At 34.9% G+C, this 17,546-nt stretch overlaps 1 protein-coding gene across 19 annotated transcripts in view; it reads left to right on the top strand.

Moving 5' to 3' along the window:
• Nucleotides 1–15,894, top strand: part of fgfr1op (FGFR1 oncogene partner) — a 39,813-nt gene extending 23,919 nt beyond the window's left edge. For 10 of the 19 annotated variants that reach the window (XM_018093900.2, XM_031901721.1, XM_031901720.1 and 7 more), the window contains 12 exons: nt 104–130; nt 4,957–5,013; nt 6,922–6,992; nt 8,561–8,622; nt 9,691–9,752; nt 9,899–9,982; nt 10,583–10,800; nt 11,606–11,662; nt 11,811–11,923; nt 13,636–13,678; nt 13,880–13,973; nt 15,590–15,894. In XM_018093900.2, the coding sequence (XP_017949389.1) occupies nt 104–130; nt 4,957–5,013; nt 6,922–6,992; nt 8,561–8,622; nt 9,691–9,752; nt 9,899–9,982; nt 10,583–10,800; nt 11,606–11,662; nt 11,811–11,923; nt 13,636–13,678; nt 13,880–13,973; nt 15,590–15,664 (963 nt within the window). In that variant the 3' untranslated portion in view covers nt 15,665–15,894. The remainder of the gene's footprint in view (nt 1–103; nt 131–4,956; nt 5,014–6,921; nt 6,993–8,560; nt 8,623–9,690; nt 9,753–9,898; nt 9,983–10,582; nt 10,801–11,605; nt 11,663–11,810; nt 11,924–13,635; nt 13,679–13,879; nt 13,974–15,589) is intronic. The other 9 variants (XM_012963023.3, XM_012963024.3, XM_012963018.2 and 6 more) reach the window with 6 other exon arrangements.
• Nucleotides 15,895–17,546: the final 1,652 nt, after the last annotated feature.

The raw sequence follows: 17,546 nt of genomic DNA, 5'->3' as shown, positions 1-17,546 counted from the left end.
TTGTTAAACCTTTTGATTTCGATTCAATTTATAATTATATTTGTATGTGCTATCTTATTTCTGTTTAATTTCTAAATGTTATTTTGATTTCTTTCTTTAACAGAGTGATAAACCTGTTTCTGTTCCTAAGGTACATGGGTCTTTTATTTTTCTAACTATTTATCCTTTACTAACAAGGCTGTGAGATGAATGCTGCACATGTTATTACCTTTTTAATTGCCCTTCATTGGACTGTGTAGAGCCTATGCTAATTATATTAGAAAGTATTACAGGAATAGGACCTATTATCCAGGATGCTTGGGACCTGGGGTTTTCAGGATAAAGGGGTCTTTCCATAATTTGGATCACAATACCTTAAATCTGTTGAAAAATAATTTAAACCTAAATAAACATAATAGCATTTTTTTCCCACCAATATGGTTTGTAATATTTTAGTTGGGAAAAAAGTACAAGGTACTGATTTTTTTTTATCACAGAGAAAAATTAAACACATTTGAAAAATCTAAATTACATGCTTAGAATGAAATCTATTGGAGCTGAACTTCCCATAGTTTGGAGCTTTCTGGATAACAGGTTTTCCTATAATTGATTCCAAACCTGTACTTGTTTGTGTTCCAAGAGCAAGAAAGTCACTTTAACCAGGCACTAATATTTGGTCAGAGGTAACATTTAGATCATATTCCGTATCACATTAGAAGTAATAACAGAAGGATTTTTATTTAAATCACAAATAGAGTCAATATGAAACTATGTTCGTCTGGAGTTAATAAAATAAGCCTAACTGAACACTTAAAACTGTGTTTAAATTATTGATTATATGTATTTTTATTTTTTTTTTTTTACACCCTGTGTCTGCATGTACCCAACTTTGAGTGGTTTGGTTACAGGTTAGAACCAAACTATCACTAATTAGAACCTTAAAAACACAGCCATCTGCATCCATCCATCCAGCCAGCCATGTAAGCAGAGCCATCTGCCTCAGTAATAGGAACAGAAACAGGATGTGGATGGGCCACCCTCCTATATGCAACAAAATTCTTATGTTCAGCTGCCCTTTGTCTTAAAGAGATACCGACACCAGAAATTAAACACCGTCTTTGTATGCTGTTTATAATTTTGCCTTAAAAGTATTTGCCAGGTAATGTAAAAGAATCAATCTGATCCCCCATGATCCTCCATGAGGGGGCTGCCATATTTGTGCAGCAGGAGGCCGTTCGCATTAGAAGCTATAACTGACAGGCTGAGAAGGGACAGTCAGGTTGGAAAACAGTCAGGTTTAGGAACTTCAAGTAACAATTACTTACAAAAGCAGCCCTATTAGTGAAAAATGATCAACTTCACCTATAGGTAACCTTGAATGTACATTAATATTTTGAAGAGTAGTTTTTTTGTGTCAGTATCACTTTAAGGCTAGCTTTGATTCGTCTTGGAGTAGTCTTAATTTTTACATTTTTATTTTTTTTTACTTATTTTTGGAATATAGGGTCATCTTGAAAGGTCACCTAAACATGCTTAACTCTCTTTTTGTACCCTTTCTGTGGCTATTGACTTTCTTCTAGCTCCTCTCATCTATGAAATGTGTTGACCAAACAACCAAGGGTTGTGTAATGGAGGTTATTGTCAGGAACAGTTGGTGGGGAAATGGAGAACTTTGTGCACATGTAACAACCAAGGTTCATAACTTGTACTGATCTGTTTTATAAGTATCCCCCTGTTTCACACACAACTCACCCTGAACATTTTGTAATGCAGTGGCTCTTTACAAACAAAAATGTACAACATTTTAAGGTTTCCCTGTACTGTGCATCTGATAGCATCTCATTCCTCCATAATATTTATATCTTGCAGATCATATCAAATTGATGAGTTATTGTGAAAACAGTCTAGCTAGTTAAAATTAGAACAGAGAAGCAAATTACTGTAAAATGTACAATATTGATTATAGAATCAATACCTGTACCACAAAATCAGATATGTTCGACCACCCCCAACCCCCCAAAGAAAACAAAAATCAACGGCAAAAGAAAAATCATGACAAGCTAGCTTTTAGGGAGGGACTACGGTGCTGCTGCTATCTCTTTGTTATGGAGTTTTCTTGAGAGATGTTGATGTTCTTTATATCACTTATTGTACAGCGCTGCGGAATATGTTGGCTCTTTATAAATAAATGTTAATGTAATGTTAATTGTGGCATGCTTGATAGAAGTGATGCATATGCATGAGAATATGTAGGTTTTAGCTATTTAGGAAGGGGGGTGCTTTATATCTCATAAGAAATTTGTGATAAGCTCATGGACCCCCTGTCTCTTAAAAACCCACCTACTGATAGTGCCCTTTCTGTTACGCCTGCAGAATTCATTTTCCAGGATTCTTTGAGGTCTGGAAAGGTGCTAAGGGATTGTTGAAAAGCTAAATGTAGCCATGTTCAAAAGGTGATAATATTCATATCCTGAAACTACAAGCTTGTTAGTTTGACATCGGTGGTAAGAATATTTTTGGAGGGGGTAAAAAGAGAAAGGGTACTGGAATACATTTAAAATAACAATAATATAAATTTGTGCCAATGTGGTTTTACAAGCAGTAGATTTTGCTAAATAATTTTAATTGCCCTCTGTGAGAAGGGAGCTGAAGCTTAGTGGCAGTGGATGTGATTTACTTAGATTTTGCTAAAGCATTTAATACAGTACCCCACAGGTTACTGATTAAATGAAAGAATAATGGTCTGGATCATAATATTTGTACTTGGAGAACTGGCTGAAGAATAAAGCGTGGCGGAGAATGGAACATTTTATAATTGAACCAGTATTGTTAGTGGAGAACCGCAAGGGTCTGTCATTTACTTTTAACCAACTTATTAATGACCTCGTGGTTAGCATTGTACGTGCTGTTTCTATTTTTGCTGATGATGCTAAATTGTGCAAAACATGAAGTTCCACGCGGGATGCTGCAACTTTGTAGATCCCTTTTACTAAATTGGAGAACTGGGCAGCAAACTAGAAAATTAGGTTCAGTGTTAATAAATGCAAGGTTATGGATGTTGGTAGAAATAACATAAATACGAGTTATGCACTAAATTATAGAGTGTTGGGGGCCTAAAGAGAAGGATTTGGGGATTTTTGTGGATTAAAACTGTAACTGTAGGCATTGTCATTAGTGGCTACTAAAGCAAATAAAGTGCTTGCTTGCATAAAATAGAGCATTGAGGGATGAAAACAATTTTTGCCTCCTGGTGAGGCCTCTCCTTGAGTAAGCAGGACAGTTTTGTGTCCCAGACCTTAATAAGGGAAATTTATGAGCTTAAAAGAGTACAGAGGCATGCAACTAAATTGGTAAAGGGAATGGATCTATTAATCTATGAAGAAAGACCATCAAGGTTGGGGGTGTTTCCTTTAGAGTAAAATTGATTGCTAAAATTGATTACTCTTTAGTTAGTAGGGTTCTTTTTTTATATTTAAAAAATAAAAGAACCAGAGGCAACCCCTTTACACTTGAGGCGTTGACCTTTAATTTAAAGCAGGAAAAATGATTCTTCACAGTGAGGTTGTGCAATACTCTGCTGTGTGATATGATATCAAATTTTATTAATGCATTTAAGAATGGCTGGAATGACTTCTTGGACAGGTATATATCTGAGTATATAATGATCTAATAGTTTAATATCTTTATATGTACAACCCCCGCTGTGTAAAATTTAAATAGAATGGGATGATTTGCAAAGCCCCTACATTTAAAATAGTACAAAGATAGCATATCAATTGTTGAAATTGAGAAATTGTTTTTTGAAAAATATATGTTAGTTGATGCAAGCAATGTGTTTCAAAAAAAGCTGGGACAGGGACATGTTTTGTTTATCACTCTGTTGCCTCACCTTTTATTTTAATAACAAGAAATGAGGAGATCAATGTCTGTAATTTTGTAAAGTGCTGTGGAAATGTGTCTGCACTATATATTTACAGTATATATGTATGTGTGTATGTGTGTATATATATATATATATATATATATATATATATATATATATATATATATATACACATATACACACGTGACCAGTTAAAAGGTGCAATATTATTCAAAAAATCAAAAAGAATTTTATTGCTCAACACTCACATCAATGCGTTTCGATCCACAAGGGATCGTCATCAAGATGTGTTACAGCATATGTTATATATATTTACTGTCTAATATTTTTATTTTGCCTGTATCTTAATAAAGCTTCTGTTAAATCCTAGTATATTTTTCTCATTGTAGCATCCACAATGTTGTAGGATGAATTTGATGTTCACTCTTTTTATTCTCTTACATTTTTCCCTTTATAAGGTATTTATGTCCTCATAATACCTAATCAATTTACCTTGTGTTATATGCATGGATTTAAAGGAGAATGCACGTCAAAATTTAAAAAGCATACTGCCTAATAGTCCTCCTATTGTTTAGTAAAAACGCCACACTTTTGGCTCACCTAATCAAATATTTACTCAGTCACACTTACTTCACATTTTCTAGAACAGGCAGCCATCTCTAAAAAGGTATTCTCCCTTCCTTTCCCTCCTTGCTTCATACTGCACATGTGTTTCATTCCCTCCCCCCCTCCCCTCTGCCAGATCCGCTTCTGATTGGCTGGTGGGCATGTGTAGCTCAGAACAGGAGACAGGATCAAGTTACACACATGCTCAGAGAATAGGAAGGCTGCCGCTGGCAGCCTACGGGAAGGGGAGAGAGATTTCAGTGATGTCACTGTAGGCTTCACACTGCTGTAGGCTGCCAGCACCATATCTCAGAGAAGCAAGCATCTGGGAATTTAGATATGCAGTATCTAAATTCCCAGTATCTACTTTTAATTTATATTAACCTTTCATTGTCCTTTAAGTTTATAGGTATATCAATGCATGACAAATAAATCTATTGACCACTGTATATGTCCTATTTATTAAGAACCCTTTTCTTCTGTTATAGGAATTATCACCCAAGCAACTGTCGGAAGCACAGAAAAAGTTTGATTTCTATGATAAGGTTGGTTCATTTTGTATTTATCTAACTACTAAAGGCAGGTGCTAATGGAAAAATGGAAAAAGAACTAAAATCAGCCAAGTAACAAAAGTAAGGTACTAACAAAATAAAAGGTAATGGAATGTAACAGAATCAGTATGTTTATTTGTGGAAAGAAAAACAACTCAAGAGAAGAAAGTTTAAGAAATTTAGCACAGGGGTGCTAAAAATTGGAAAAGAAAAGGATTTGGGAAACGAAGTAGAAGGTACAAAATGAAAGAAGAGAAAGGGGCACAACAGAAAGGAAAAGGGACAGGAAAAAATATAAAGGTGTGTGTGTGTGTGTGTATGTATGTATATATATATATATATATATATATATATATATATATATATATATATATATATATATATATATATATAATTATATAATATTATATATTATTATACTAATGCACTTTCTAATACAAAAAATAATTCATAAGGGAATTCTGTGATGGTGAGCTGCCCCGGATGTGTTGAAGGAAAGTAGCTCCACACCATAGTTTTTTTTTTCTGTTAGAATACCTTTCATTTCACGTTGCCATTTTACAAGTACAAAAATGCAATATCCAACATGACAATGCAGATGATTGCTTTTCATTTTTAAAAATATTGGTGACGGTAATTGGATTGCCATGAAGTGCTGGGGTCTTGAGTTCAACTCCAGCCGGACATTGCATTTGCAAATGGAATTTTTATATTCTCCTCAAGTCTAAGTGGGTTTCCCCAGGATAATCTGTTTCCTCCCACACTCCAACAAAATAAAGGCAGGCTAATCGGCTTTTGACAAATCTGTGTGTGAATGCAATAGGAATCTTAGATTTAAGCTTCATTATGGCACAGTGTCATCTCTTAAAAGCAATTTATTTTTTTGTGTAATTATTTTTATTGGGTTTTATACAAGTAAAATTAATGTTTACAGCAGTTTTTTAATCTCTTTCACTCTCAGAAATTACAAGGAATAAAGTTTACAAACAAACCGAGGGATAGCGTTTTTAAGTAATACAAAATGTAAGCCTATACCAAAGTTTTATACAGGTATAGGACCCATTATCCAGAATTCTGGATAAGGGGTCTTTACGTAATTTGGATCTCCATATCTTAAGTCTACTAAAAAATCAATAAAACATTAATTAAACCCAAAAGGCTAATTTTGCATCCAATAAGGATTAATTATATCTTAGTTATGATCAAATACAATGCTCTGTTTTATTAATACAGAGAAAAAGGAAATCAAATTTTTTTTTTTTAATAAAATGGAGTCTATGAGAGACAGACTTTCCATTATTCGGATCTTTCTGTATAACGGGTTTCCAGATAGCGGATCCCATACCTGTACTTAATATAAAGTATTACAACAATAAACCAATAATGGGATCTGAAAAGCAATTTCTAAATGTGAACAGAGCAGAAGAATTTTTAAAGCAAACTATGACCCCAAAGTTTGGGAGCCTTCATCATATCCTATACTGCCTAGACTACTGCTAATCGGCATTAGTATTAGCTAATCGGCTTTAGTATACTTTTAACGCTGCTGCAAAAATGAACCTGTTCTTCCGAGGTGAAACATTTTCCTCACAAGGAATTTTTTTGTGTTTTGCAGCATTCTGAAACAATGAAGCAACAAGTAGTTTAATGAGAGCGGTGGGAATTTTTTATTTTAGTAGGCTTAGTTTTAAGTGAAAATATAAATTACAACTTTTTTTTTTGAGGGCATACTATTCTTCTAAATATACTTTTTATCAAATATAGTTGTATGCTTCTTTGAGGATTTTACAGTCAATATAACAAACTTGCCCCTCAATGTATTAAATATTGTATAGATATCTACTTTATAAAAGTTTTTATATAAATATTTAATTTAAGGTTTTTTTTTTTTTATACCAACAGGATAAAAATGGTGAAATTAGCAAAGATGAACTCCGATCACTTTTTCTTGATCTTTTCCCACATTTTCATAGGTATGTATAGAGAAATTAAAAATAAATAAAAAGTTAATATTGTGATTTGAATTTTTTTTTTTTTTTTTTTTTAAACTTGAAAATTATTGGTATATTATTGGCAGGTTATGAAATACAATCTAATAACCTGTAGTCAAAGATTTGCATTGGAAATACAAATACAGTTAAAGGCAAACTATACCCCTAAAATAAATACTATTATAAACTATTATATCTAGTGTCCTATTAAAGATAGGCCCAGATTTGTGGCAAAGTCCAGGGGCGGGCCAAGCCGACCAGGCACCCTAGGCAACCTGGTCGGCCACCTCGCCCCTGCACCTCCTCTTCCCCCCCCCCCCCCCCCCATTGCTCGCATAAGGAGCAACAGGGACCGGTTGCGCAGAAAACTTCAGTGCGTCCTCACACCATTTCTCTGTATGTGAGTTAAAAGGACATAGATGCACATGCACGCGGGGTGGGGGGGCCTTAGTTGGCAGTTCCAGTCCAGTGTGTAGTGCTGTCTCTGTCTGAAAGCTCCGAATCGGGCACAATGCACTTAGATGGCTGGCTAGACACCAATATTACAGCTAAAAGAAAAAACATTTGTTGGTTCAAGAATAACATTTTAAATGGTAGAGTGAATTATTTGCAATGTAAACAGTGTATATTAGAAATAAAAAGTATACCGTAAAAATCATAACAGTATCCCTTTAGGTAAGTCTGCACTACCCAGAGAACCTTTCTTAAAATATACAGAGCAAAGATACTCTATTTTTTCCTATTTATTTATTTTATTATGATTTTTATTGATGTTCAAATATAAAGAAAACAGAGTAACAAATAAAGTCAGATAGAATGAACATTGCAGGAGTCTGTGTCATGTAATAAGCATATGATCAATTATACAATGTTATAAGAGGAGGGGTACCTGTCCTCCCCCCTCTTTTCCTTTCTTTTTCTCCTTCCTTTCTTCCCCACTCCTTTTTATCCCTCTTTTCTCTCCCTAACTCTTTTCCTTAATTAATGTACTGACATTAATTATTGATTGTTTATAAAAAAAAATCAGATTTTTTCTTTTAAAGGAAAGCCAGTGAAACCATGTAGTACTGTAAGTGTTATACTGTTCTGGTGAGGAAAGAGAGAACTCTTAAAATTGGTGTATTTTTTCTATACCAATCTTGCAATGTTGGCGTTACGGTTTGTTTCCATCATTGCAGTATTAATATTTTAAACGCATTCAACAAGTGCAGTTCTAGTGACTTTGTGAAAGTAGAAAGCATTTTTTTTCTATATAGAATAGCAGAACATTCATTGGGTATTTCAAAGTTTATGGTATATTGCTTATCTAACATTCTCCCATCAAGGCTGAGTAAGTGGACATGTCCATTTGGAGGGAGTGTAATACCATCTTGTGGCTATCTTTTATAATTTGTTTCTTGACCTCTGCAGCATCTAGAGCTCTTAAGTTTGCTATTTATTTTATAAGTCCCTTGAGTACTCCTGTTTCATGCTTTTGAACTTACATCCAAGGGGTGGCAGATTTATCAATTTTTGAGTTCAAGATAAATTAAACAGAATTTTTTTTACAGAAGCATGTTGGAAAGGTACGTGACTGATGAATTTAAAGCTGCAGATAAGGATTTCAATAATGGTATGTTTATAGGTTGAAAATTAAGAATTGTATGTATTCTAACCTCAATTTTTTTTTGTTATTGATGCAGGGGAATCCTTTAATTTCAGTTCATGCTTCAAGGCCAGTTTTTTGTATATTATTATTATTATATAAGGTTTATTGTGGCAGGAGAGTGTAAGTGGATTTGATAAATACAACATTGCCCTCTATTATCAAGACATAATCTGCAAGCATTTTGAAGTACTTTCAGAAGCAAAGTTAAACAGTCGGAAATCTAATTTTGAATTCTGCTTTACATTTAGACAAATGCGTTAAAAAGCTGTTCTTGACAGCATGTTATATATTTCACCCTTTTAAAGCAGCACTTACACTTAGCACTCACTGTCCCTACAGGATGGATATTAGGGTGTACTAACCAGTCTTGCAGTTTGCAGCCCCTTTTATGTACTATAATAGGTAAAGAGAATAGTCACCAAAAAGTAATGATTTATACAGTGTCGGACTGGGACTCCAGAGGCCCACCAGAAACCCAACTCTCCAAACTATTTTCCCCCCCTTTCCTCACTCAACCTCTTTATTCTCTTAGTCTTTTCTATTAACATGCTATTATCTATTCTTCCTACTGTTTCTGCACTTTGTTCCCATTCAAAAATAGGGAATGACCATGGCCATAGGCCAAATGGTTAGGAGCAGGAGGGCCCACCAGGATACCAGGAAAACACTGGATTTATCAGCTGTCAATATAGTCCAACTGTCCTTCAATATTTGAATGTCCAACTCAGAGCCTTGATAGTAGGTGGTGGAAAGATGTTTTGTACTATAAAAAACCCCACCATCACCACTACCTATTATCCCTAAGTTGGACACACAAGAAGAGAAAAATGATAATTTGCATTTAGGTTTAGCATGGTTGTAGCCTAATCAGCCATATTTTGGTATGCTTCTTTGTATTCAGAGATTTACCTGTTTGCTTCAGGACAATTTTAAACACAACTATTTAGAACTGCTAGGACATGAAGTCTGGAATTAACATTAAAAAATAATATATTTTTGTCCATTCATGATAATTATGTTTTCTGTTTGTAGGTATTAATTTCCACGAATTCATTGGGATGTACAAGCGTTTGTTCATCCATTGTAGAAGTGTTGTAAGTATGTTAAAAGAAAGTTCATTATTGTTTGGTGCAGCATGTACATGTTTTTCAGTCCTAGATGCCACTTATGGAAGACACCAACTCACTCACCATGCTTTTATTTGAAAAACCTTCTAAGTAGATTTATGTTTGTAATGCAGGTAACACATGATGTTCCTGATATTATACATTCCCCACGGAGGTCATTAGAAGGAAAGGCAAATTTACAAGCAAATTATAATCAGGTATGTCAATATTTAAATGCCACTCGCTGTGTGTGTTTTTTTAAATAGGGCAGGTTTCTAACCCTATCATTGGATCTTCTGCTCCCGAAGCAGCACAGAGCCATTTTAGGCAGCAACCCCATAGTTGGGCAGCCAGAATAACTACCCTTTGTGAAAGCAAAGTTGCACCTAAAATGGCGCATAGCCATTTTATCTGTGGACACCCTTATGTCATCAAGCTAGTGCAAGTTAGTTGGGTTGATACCAACTTGGACCCAGTATAGTGCTGTTGCAAAGTTCAGTGTGAGAAGCTTATTTGGTAATCTATACACCCCATCTTAAGTTTGACATTAATACTGACTGGTAGGGATTACAGGTATGAAGTAAGGTTGTTGTAGCCCTTGTGGCCTCCACTTCGTGTTTCTAGGCATGTATAAAAGTCTGTGTAAGAATAGTAAAGGGCCGGGTGTGTTTCATGTCTAAACAATTCTGTACAGTTTACCATCTTAAACTACATGCTACACAAAGTTTGATAAAAACATTCCTGCTTCAATTATTAGCACACTTGCAGTTTTTGTACAGGTCCTACAGTGTATGCTCTCATTGTCTGTTCTAATTCAGCAGACTGATGATCGGATTGAAAAAAATACTCTCTTCTCTAGAGAGTCCAAACAGAAGCTTGAAAACCACATATTAACCTTTGAAGCCAAATCAGATTTCAATCTAAACAAGTTATCCTTTGATAATGAAGAGAGAAAAACAGAATTGGATGAAGATTATCTTGAAGGAGATTCTTTCTTTGATGATCCTATTCCAAAACCAGAGAAAACATATGGATGGTGAGAAATAGATTCTGTTGCGTTTTCAATAGATGCATTTATTTATTTATCAACACAGCAGTTCACTTTGTAACTGTTTTCTAGAGTTATCCTATAGAGAAGGCAGTTTTAAAGGAAATAATATATTCTATGGATCTCTTAGTGAATGATTTTTTATATGAACATTATGACCTCATACAAACACATGGAAAAGTGTAGTAGTAGGTTTTTTTAATGTTCCATGCAATATTGTATGTATACTGTTACATGCTGTGTAGTGAAGACATGCACAGTCTTGGTTCATTAACAGTAAGCAATATGATGTTACTTTAAAAGGATGCTATCATTAATTAATACCTAGCAATTTATTTAAAATTATAGTGCACCCGACTTGATTTGACTAAAATCAGTGTTGTAAAAGAATTTCCAGCATCTCACCAAAACACAAGGGGCATCTTACATCGCTCTGCGACCCCCAATCCATTTACATCACTGCTTCAGCCATTTCTAATTCATCTGTGTGTTGGGTATATCATGGGGTCATTTATTGCAACAAATGTAATTTGAAATCAGTTATCACATTTGATGAGTGTGACTTTAAAGTTTTTTTTGTGTCACTAACATTTTGGGACTAAAGCCTTGCCTCCTCCTCCCCCCCCCCCCCCCCCCCCCATCCAGTGTTACGTTCCTGTGGGGACTCTGACATTGCTTTAGCCATATTTAGACAAAGGACAGTGTAGTAGTACATTTTTTCGGGTTTTTCTAGTGCAAGTGTCATTTTTATCCTCTTTCCTCTAATGCTGATCCATTAACATGTGGAAAAAAGTGCTGAAGGAGCGGATGTTTCATTAAAAACAGGAGTCAGTTCAAATTCCACAGAAAGGTGAGAGACTCTCTTGGTGTGCCATATTAATCCTTGTTACCATTCCTATCAGTAGTTTCATCTGGCAGCTTTTATTTTGCCTACAGAGCTGTCTTTGCCAATCATAATCATTTCTTGAGTTTTGGTGATACATTTCCCTTTTTATTAGGAAAAGTGACCCCCCTAAGCATGGTGGAAGTGTTCCTGCTCATGCAACTTTGCCTCCATTAAAAACAGAAACAAGTTCCCGCTTTGGATCACTTAGCACCAGAGAATCTGACCGTAAGCTAAATTTCTACTTTTTGCATAATGGAAATATACTGTATGTGAAACTCTGTTTTCAGTTCTGACAAATGTCAGTTGTATGGTACAGTTCTGAATTGTTATTTTACAAACGGTATACAATACATTTAAAAATACCTTACATTTTTATAGAGGCAAGATGTATGTATGTATGTATGTATAACTTTATTTATAAAGCGCCACAAGGGTACTCAGCGCTGTACAGTCTTACAGAATACAAAATTACACACAGAGAGGACAAGTGATATAATAAATAAATTCAATAAATACATATATGTAAACATATATATATATAAGTGCCATGTGGTATGAGACACAGTAGGAAGGAGGTCCCTGCCCCGTAGAGCTTACAATCTGAGTGGTTCGGTAACATACAGGCACAAACTGGAAGGTAAGAGTGCATCAGGTATGGGCATTTGCCCTTAAGCGCAGGACTGGGCAAAATTAATGTCTTAGTGCTCCAGAAGGTAACAGCTAAGTGCTCCAGAAGGTAACAGCTAAGTTTTTTTCTTAAAGAGAGTGGGTGAGTTTTCCCTACGGAGGGATTCAGGGATAGAGTTCCAGAGGTAAGGAGCAGCGAGATAGAAAGGTTTAAGATGAGAGAGCGCAGTGGGTGTGGATGGTGTAAAGAGACGGAGGCTCTGAGAGGAGCGGAGGAGACGACCAGGAACATGTAGGGGGACCAGTGAAGAAATGTAGTGAGGAGCAGAGGAGTGAAGGGCTTTGAATGTCAGCAGAAGGATTTTGTAAGCTATCCTTTGCTTGACAGGCAGCCATGCTAGTGAGCTTAATTGAGACTGAGCAGGATCCCTCTTAGGAGAGAGCAGGAGGATCCTGGCAGCAGAGTTTAAGATTGATTGCAGGGGAGAGAGGTGGGAGTCTGGGAGGCCGGTTAGTAGGAGTAAGATCCATGTATTTACCTTTACTCATGATCACAAATAGGACTTTTATTTAATAAACTGTTTTTTAAGTTACATTTTTTTGTTTGTTTTTTTTTTTTGATGTTATAAAGCACAGGTTGTTGAGAGGGGGATTATTTCAGAAATAATGATTTTTTTATTAATTAGAATTAGGAAGTTTCTTATTTCCTAATTTCCATATTAAAATGGGTGTTTTACTTGTAAAGACCAACCTACTGCTCACCATCTCCAAGGGAAAAAAACTCCAAGCAGTTATAGAGAATCCATTGAAGGCAAGTCTGGCAAGTCTATGGAATGTTTATGCAAGAGCAAGCTTTGAATGAAATCGAGCTACAAACATTCTAAAGCAAAGTTCTTTATCTTGGGCTTATTTGTTTACATCGATTGCTGTTTCTCCTCAATGGTTTTTGTTTAAAAAGTTAAAATCATCTAATTGTAGATTTAAAAAAAAAAAAAAAAGATAAAAAGCCAAATAAAGCAAGATTTTTCTATTCTGTTTTAGTCAAACGTGACCATCAGTAAAAGTAATTTTAATACTAAGGGTCTCACAACCTTTTGCTGCATTCTAAGTTCAAATAAAGGATAAGAAATGGCATGCAGTAAAGTTGCCTGTTTGGTTTTTTAGACTTACTATGTTAAACAAGGACTTTCCTTTCACAAAAGAACTTGTAAAAATATTTCCTGTATCATGGGTTGGATTAGTTTATGTGGCTATTAACTGAAAAAGTACATATTTTTGCATTAATGTTCCTTTTATTTCCCTTTTCAAAGGAACTGGTGATGAAGATGATGACTACATTGATGATTTCAACAGGTAAAATCCGAAGAACACTATTTTTCTGCTAGTTAGTTATGACCTATATGTGCACGCCCATTTTTTACTGTAACAGTATGACAGTATGTCTGTTTAGTTAGAAGGGCAAGTGATTGTAAAAACTGATGTTACTTGTTTTTTACTTAACATATATTGTTAATTTCTCATTTGAAAAATGTTGTCTTTTTTTTTTTCTTTTAGCACCAGTCAGCGGTCAGATAAAAGTGACGTTAGTATTGGTGAGGAAATAGAAGAAGAAGAATTATCTGTAGATGATTTCATTGGTAGTGAAAAGGTAATAGTCCTTTTCTGTTTCTTAGCACCTGTCTTGTGCATTGTAACTAGTAACAGTGGATGTGGTTAAACTAAATGTAAACCACAGAGCTTTAGTTTGATGTATATGCCCTTATGTTGTACATTACAAGAATATGTTGCTGCTTATTAATGTACATTAATAATAATTAAAACAATAAGAATAGTGAGTAACTTAGTGAGTATACCACAGCCCTCTTTTTATAGAGTATGATTTTTCATAACTGATCCATGCTCCATCTGCTTTTGTTTTCATGAGTAAAGTTTGTTTATCTTTAATTGTTTATTTGCAAGATAAAGCCATTTTTTCAGCAGTATGACTGTTGCAAGGCAATCTTTAACTGAATGAGGGAATCTGAAGTATATGGTTATTTATAGCACCATTTGCACTTTTATGTGTTATATAGGCTGCCAGTGCAATTAATGATATTCAAATAAGTGAAGAAGAGACAGAGCTTGCACGGTAGCGCTTGAAACCATCCCAACCCAACTCAACTCTTTCTGACTTTATTCAGCTGTACTCTGCATCAGAAATGTTGCCGAAAAAAATCGCAAAAAATACGAAAAAGTCGCAAAATGTTCGTTTTCCAATCTGAATTTTTCCAATTCGAATTCGTGTCTTAGTAAATCAGCCCCCTAGTGATCAACTTAATGATACTTTTGGACACAAATGATAACAAAGGGATATTTTTATCCATATTGCAAAAATGCTTATTTTGGGAATTGGTACAGTACTGGAAGGAGTCATCGATGGAGAGCCAATTAAGGTGATGGGACACAATAAGATGTGGCACCCGCTGTTAAATTTGCACTGCCGACGGCAACAAATCTCCTGAAAGTGCCATACCCTTCGTTATGATCAGAATCTCTGCAAGTAAATTACATTATGGTGATTTAACTTAATCAAGGTAGCACAGATTTAACCATGGGCAACAAATCTTACCATTTGCCATTACCCGTAATAATTTTGATAACCTGTTTTATTTCAATTTGATTTAAATCTATTGAATAAAACTAAGCTGCATTCTTTCTTAGTTATGACCCCCTTTTTTCAACATTAGTTCAATGGATAGGGATTTTTCAGAAGTCACATTTTGCCTGTTTTAATTAGGAAATATATATGTGGTTTTTCATCATTCTTGCAGTAAACAGAGCAAAATCAGAAAATGAAAGTCACATTCTATAGTTGCTTCTTAAGAGCACATTACAAATAAATTAGCAACCCCTCCCTCTCTTCCTCAGCTGCATCCTGTTTTTTGTAGGTTGCATGTACTCGCCACCACACCTTAAAAGTGCGGTCTCAGATTTATGGGACAGCCATCATTGAACTTTTTCATCATACTTTTTATTAGCTCTTAGGTAAACATTTGATTTACAACATGATAATCCCATTTCCAAAGCTCTGACAATAAAAAATAATAAAAAAAAAAAGACTTCATTACAAATAAATGAAAATTGATACAAATACAACAATGAAAAATATCCACAAGCCTATCAGTGACCTTTAACAATTGGTTTAATTAGACTTCACCTGTTTTTTTTTTTTCTTCTGTTAATTCCCAGGCAATACAAGACTAATTGGTTATTTTCTGTTTTTAGCTTGAAGACCTTACATTGGATCACACTATATCACACACTAGTGATGTGGCAGATTATTTGGAAGATGTTTCATAGAAGAGAGAAAGCAAAATTCATGACATTTTGAAATGTTTATTTGGGTATCTTGATCAGATGTATTTCCAGAACTTCATACGGACCTATTGAGTTTAGCTTATGGCACTGATCATGTTGAACTTTCCATAAGGTTCACATTCAAATTATAGGAGGTACTGTAACTCAGACTGTAATTATATTGTATTTTCTTTTTAAATAAAATAACCATGTGCTGGAAAAATTGCATCTCATTTATCAGGTTTGGATTTCCTTAATATTTCAAAATGCACTTTAATAAAAGTTTGAATCGTTGATTTCAGGCAGCTAAATACTGTATGTAGAGAGTTACTGCATCTAGACAAACTTAGTGCCTTTTATTGCATAACCTCTTTTAATTCTTACTACAGGTATGAGATCCCTTATCCGGAAACCCGTTATCCAGAAAGCTCCGAATTACGGAAAGCCTGTCTCCCATAGACTCCATTTTAATCAAATAATTCAGAATTTTAAAACTGATTCCCTTTTCTCTGTAATAATAAAACAGTACCTTGTAATTGATTCCAACTAAGATATAAATAATCCTTATTGGGTGCAAAACAATCTTATTGTGTTTATTTAATGTTTATTTATTTTTTAGTAGACTTAAGGTATTGAGATCCAATAAATGAGAAACAATGCAGTTGTTCATTACCAGCTATAGATTACAGTGTAGACATTTTTCAAGTTTTTTGCAGTATATTCTTTCTTGAAACCTTAATTACTACTATAATTTACCACTAGATGGCCTTATTACCCCATGCTCAAGATATTCCAGGCATTGTTTTTTAATTGAAATAAAATAATATTAATTTATACTCAAGAAGAGCTTATTATGCAACTTATGGTAAGTGCTAATTCACATAATTCTCTTTTTTTCCTCCCTGAGGCTGGTGCTCCTCTTCAGGATCAAATACACCAGCATGGGGCTCTTTATAACTAGACAACAACACTGCACTGCATATTCCTGGTATTTCTCAAAGCTCCCATGGACCTTGCTAAGCTTGCACATGGGTAGTATACTAGAATTTGAAAATGTATTTAAAGGGAACTTTGGAAAATGTTTGGTGGGGCTCAAAGCTTCGGTATTAGCACTTTCCAGTTAATTAAACTTTTCTTGAAGATAAAGATTTCTATTATATATGCAGAGTTTTCTATTCAGTCATTACATTATTACTATTGCAATGTACTATTACTAAAACCACTGGCTATGCCTCCATCTACTAAACCAAGTAAGGCCATCTACACCACAATAGATTCTCAAAATTAGAATATGTTGCTAAAATTAGCCTTATTAGAACTACTAATCCTAACAATCTTTTTCACAAATTAGAAAATACACCTGAAGTCGATCAGAGAGATCTTTCTCTAGTTCTGCATTTCTTTCAGGCCAACCAGATCCTGTGCCTTAGATTCCTTTTCTTGTGACATCATCCAGCCTGGTTTGCAGACAGCGGAGCAATCCAATGGGGACAAAAAAAACACCAAAAATCTTAAAGTATGCTGGGAGCCCCAGAAAAAACTTGGATTGGGCACCCATGCTACATAGTAAGCTACCAGAGGCAATAAGTATCCCCGCATCATTTTTTTGCTGCATAGTGAAGTTTTCCACAGCAAATTTTTGCCCCTAGGGAAACAGAAATTCCATGCCTGGTGAAAAATTTCACTCATCACTAGCAATACGTAATAAACTGTGTGTTTTGTTTGCTGGAGCCAAAATCATTAACCCTTTAAGTGCCACCCCACTTAGAATCTAAGTTCTGTGGATAAAAGGACTGAAGTGCCACAGAACGGGTTTGGGAGCAGAGAGGCTTTTAAAGCCTTTCCTTCGCTCCCCACGTTTCCCAGCCCCTAGGTTATGAGCATA

Source organism: Xenopus tropicalis, chromosome 5 (assembly GCF_000004195.4).
Source record: "Xenopus tropicalis strain Nigerian chromosome 5, UCB_Xtro_10.0, whole genome shotgun sequence".
NCBI classification, from domain to species: domain Eukaryota; kingdom Metazoa; phylum Chordata; class Amphibia; order Anura; family Pipidae; genus Xenopus; species Xenopus tropicalis.
The sequence above is the reverse complement of the archived record's forward strand: the minus strand, read 5'-3'. Positions and strand labels throughout refer to the sequence as shown.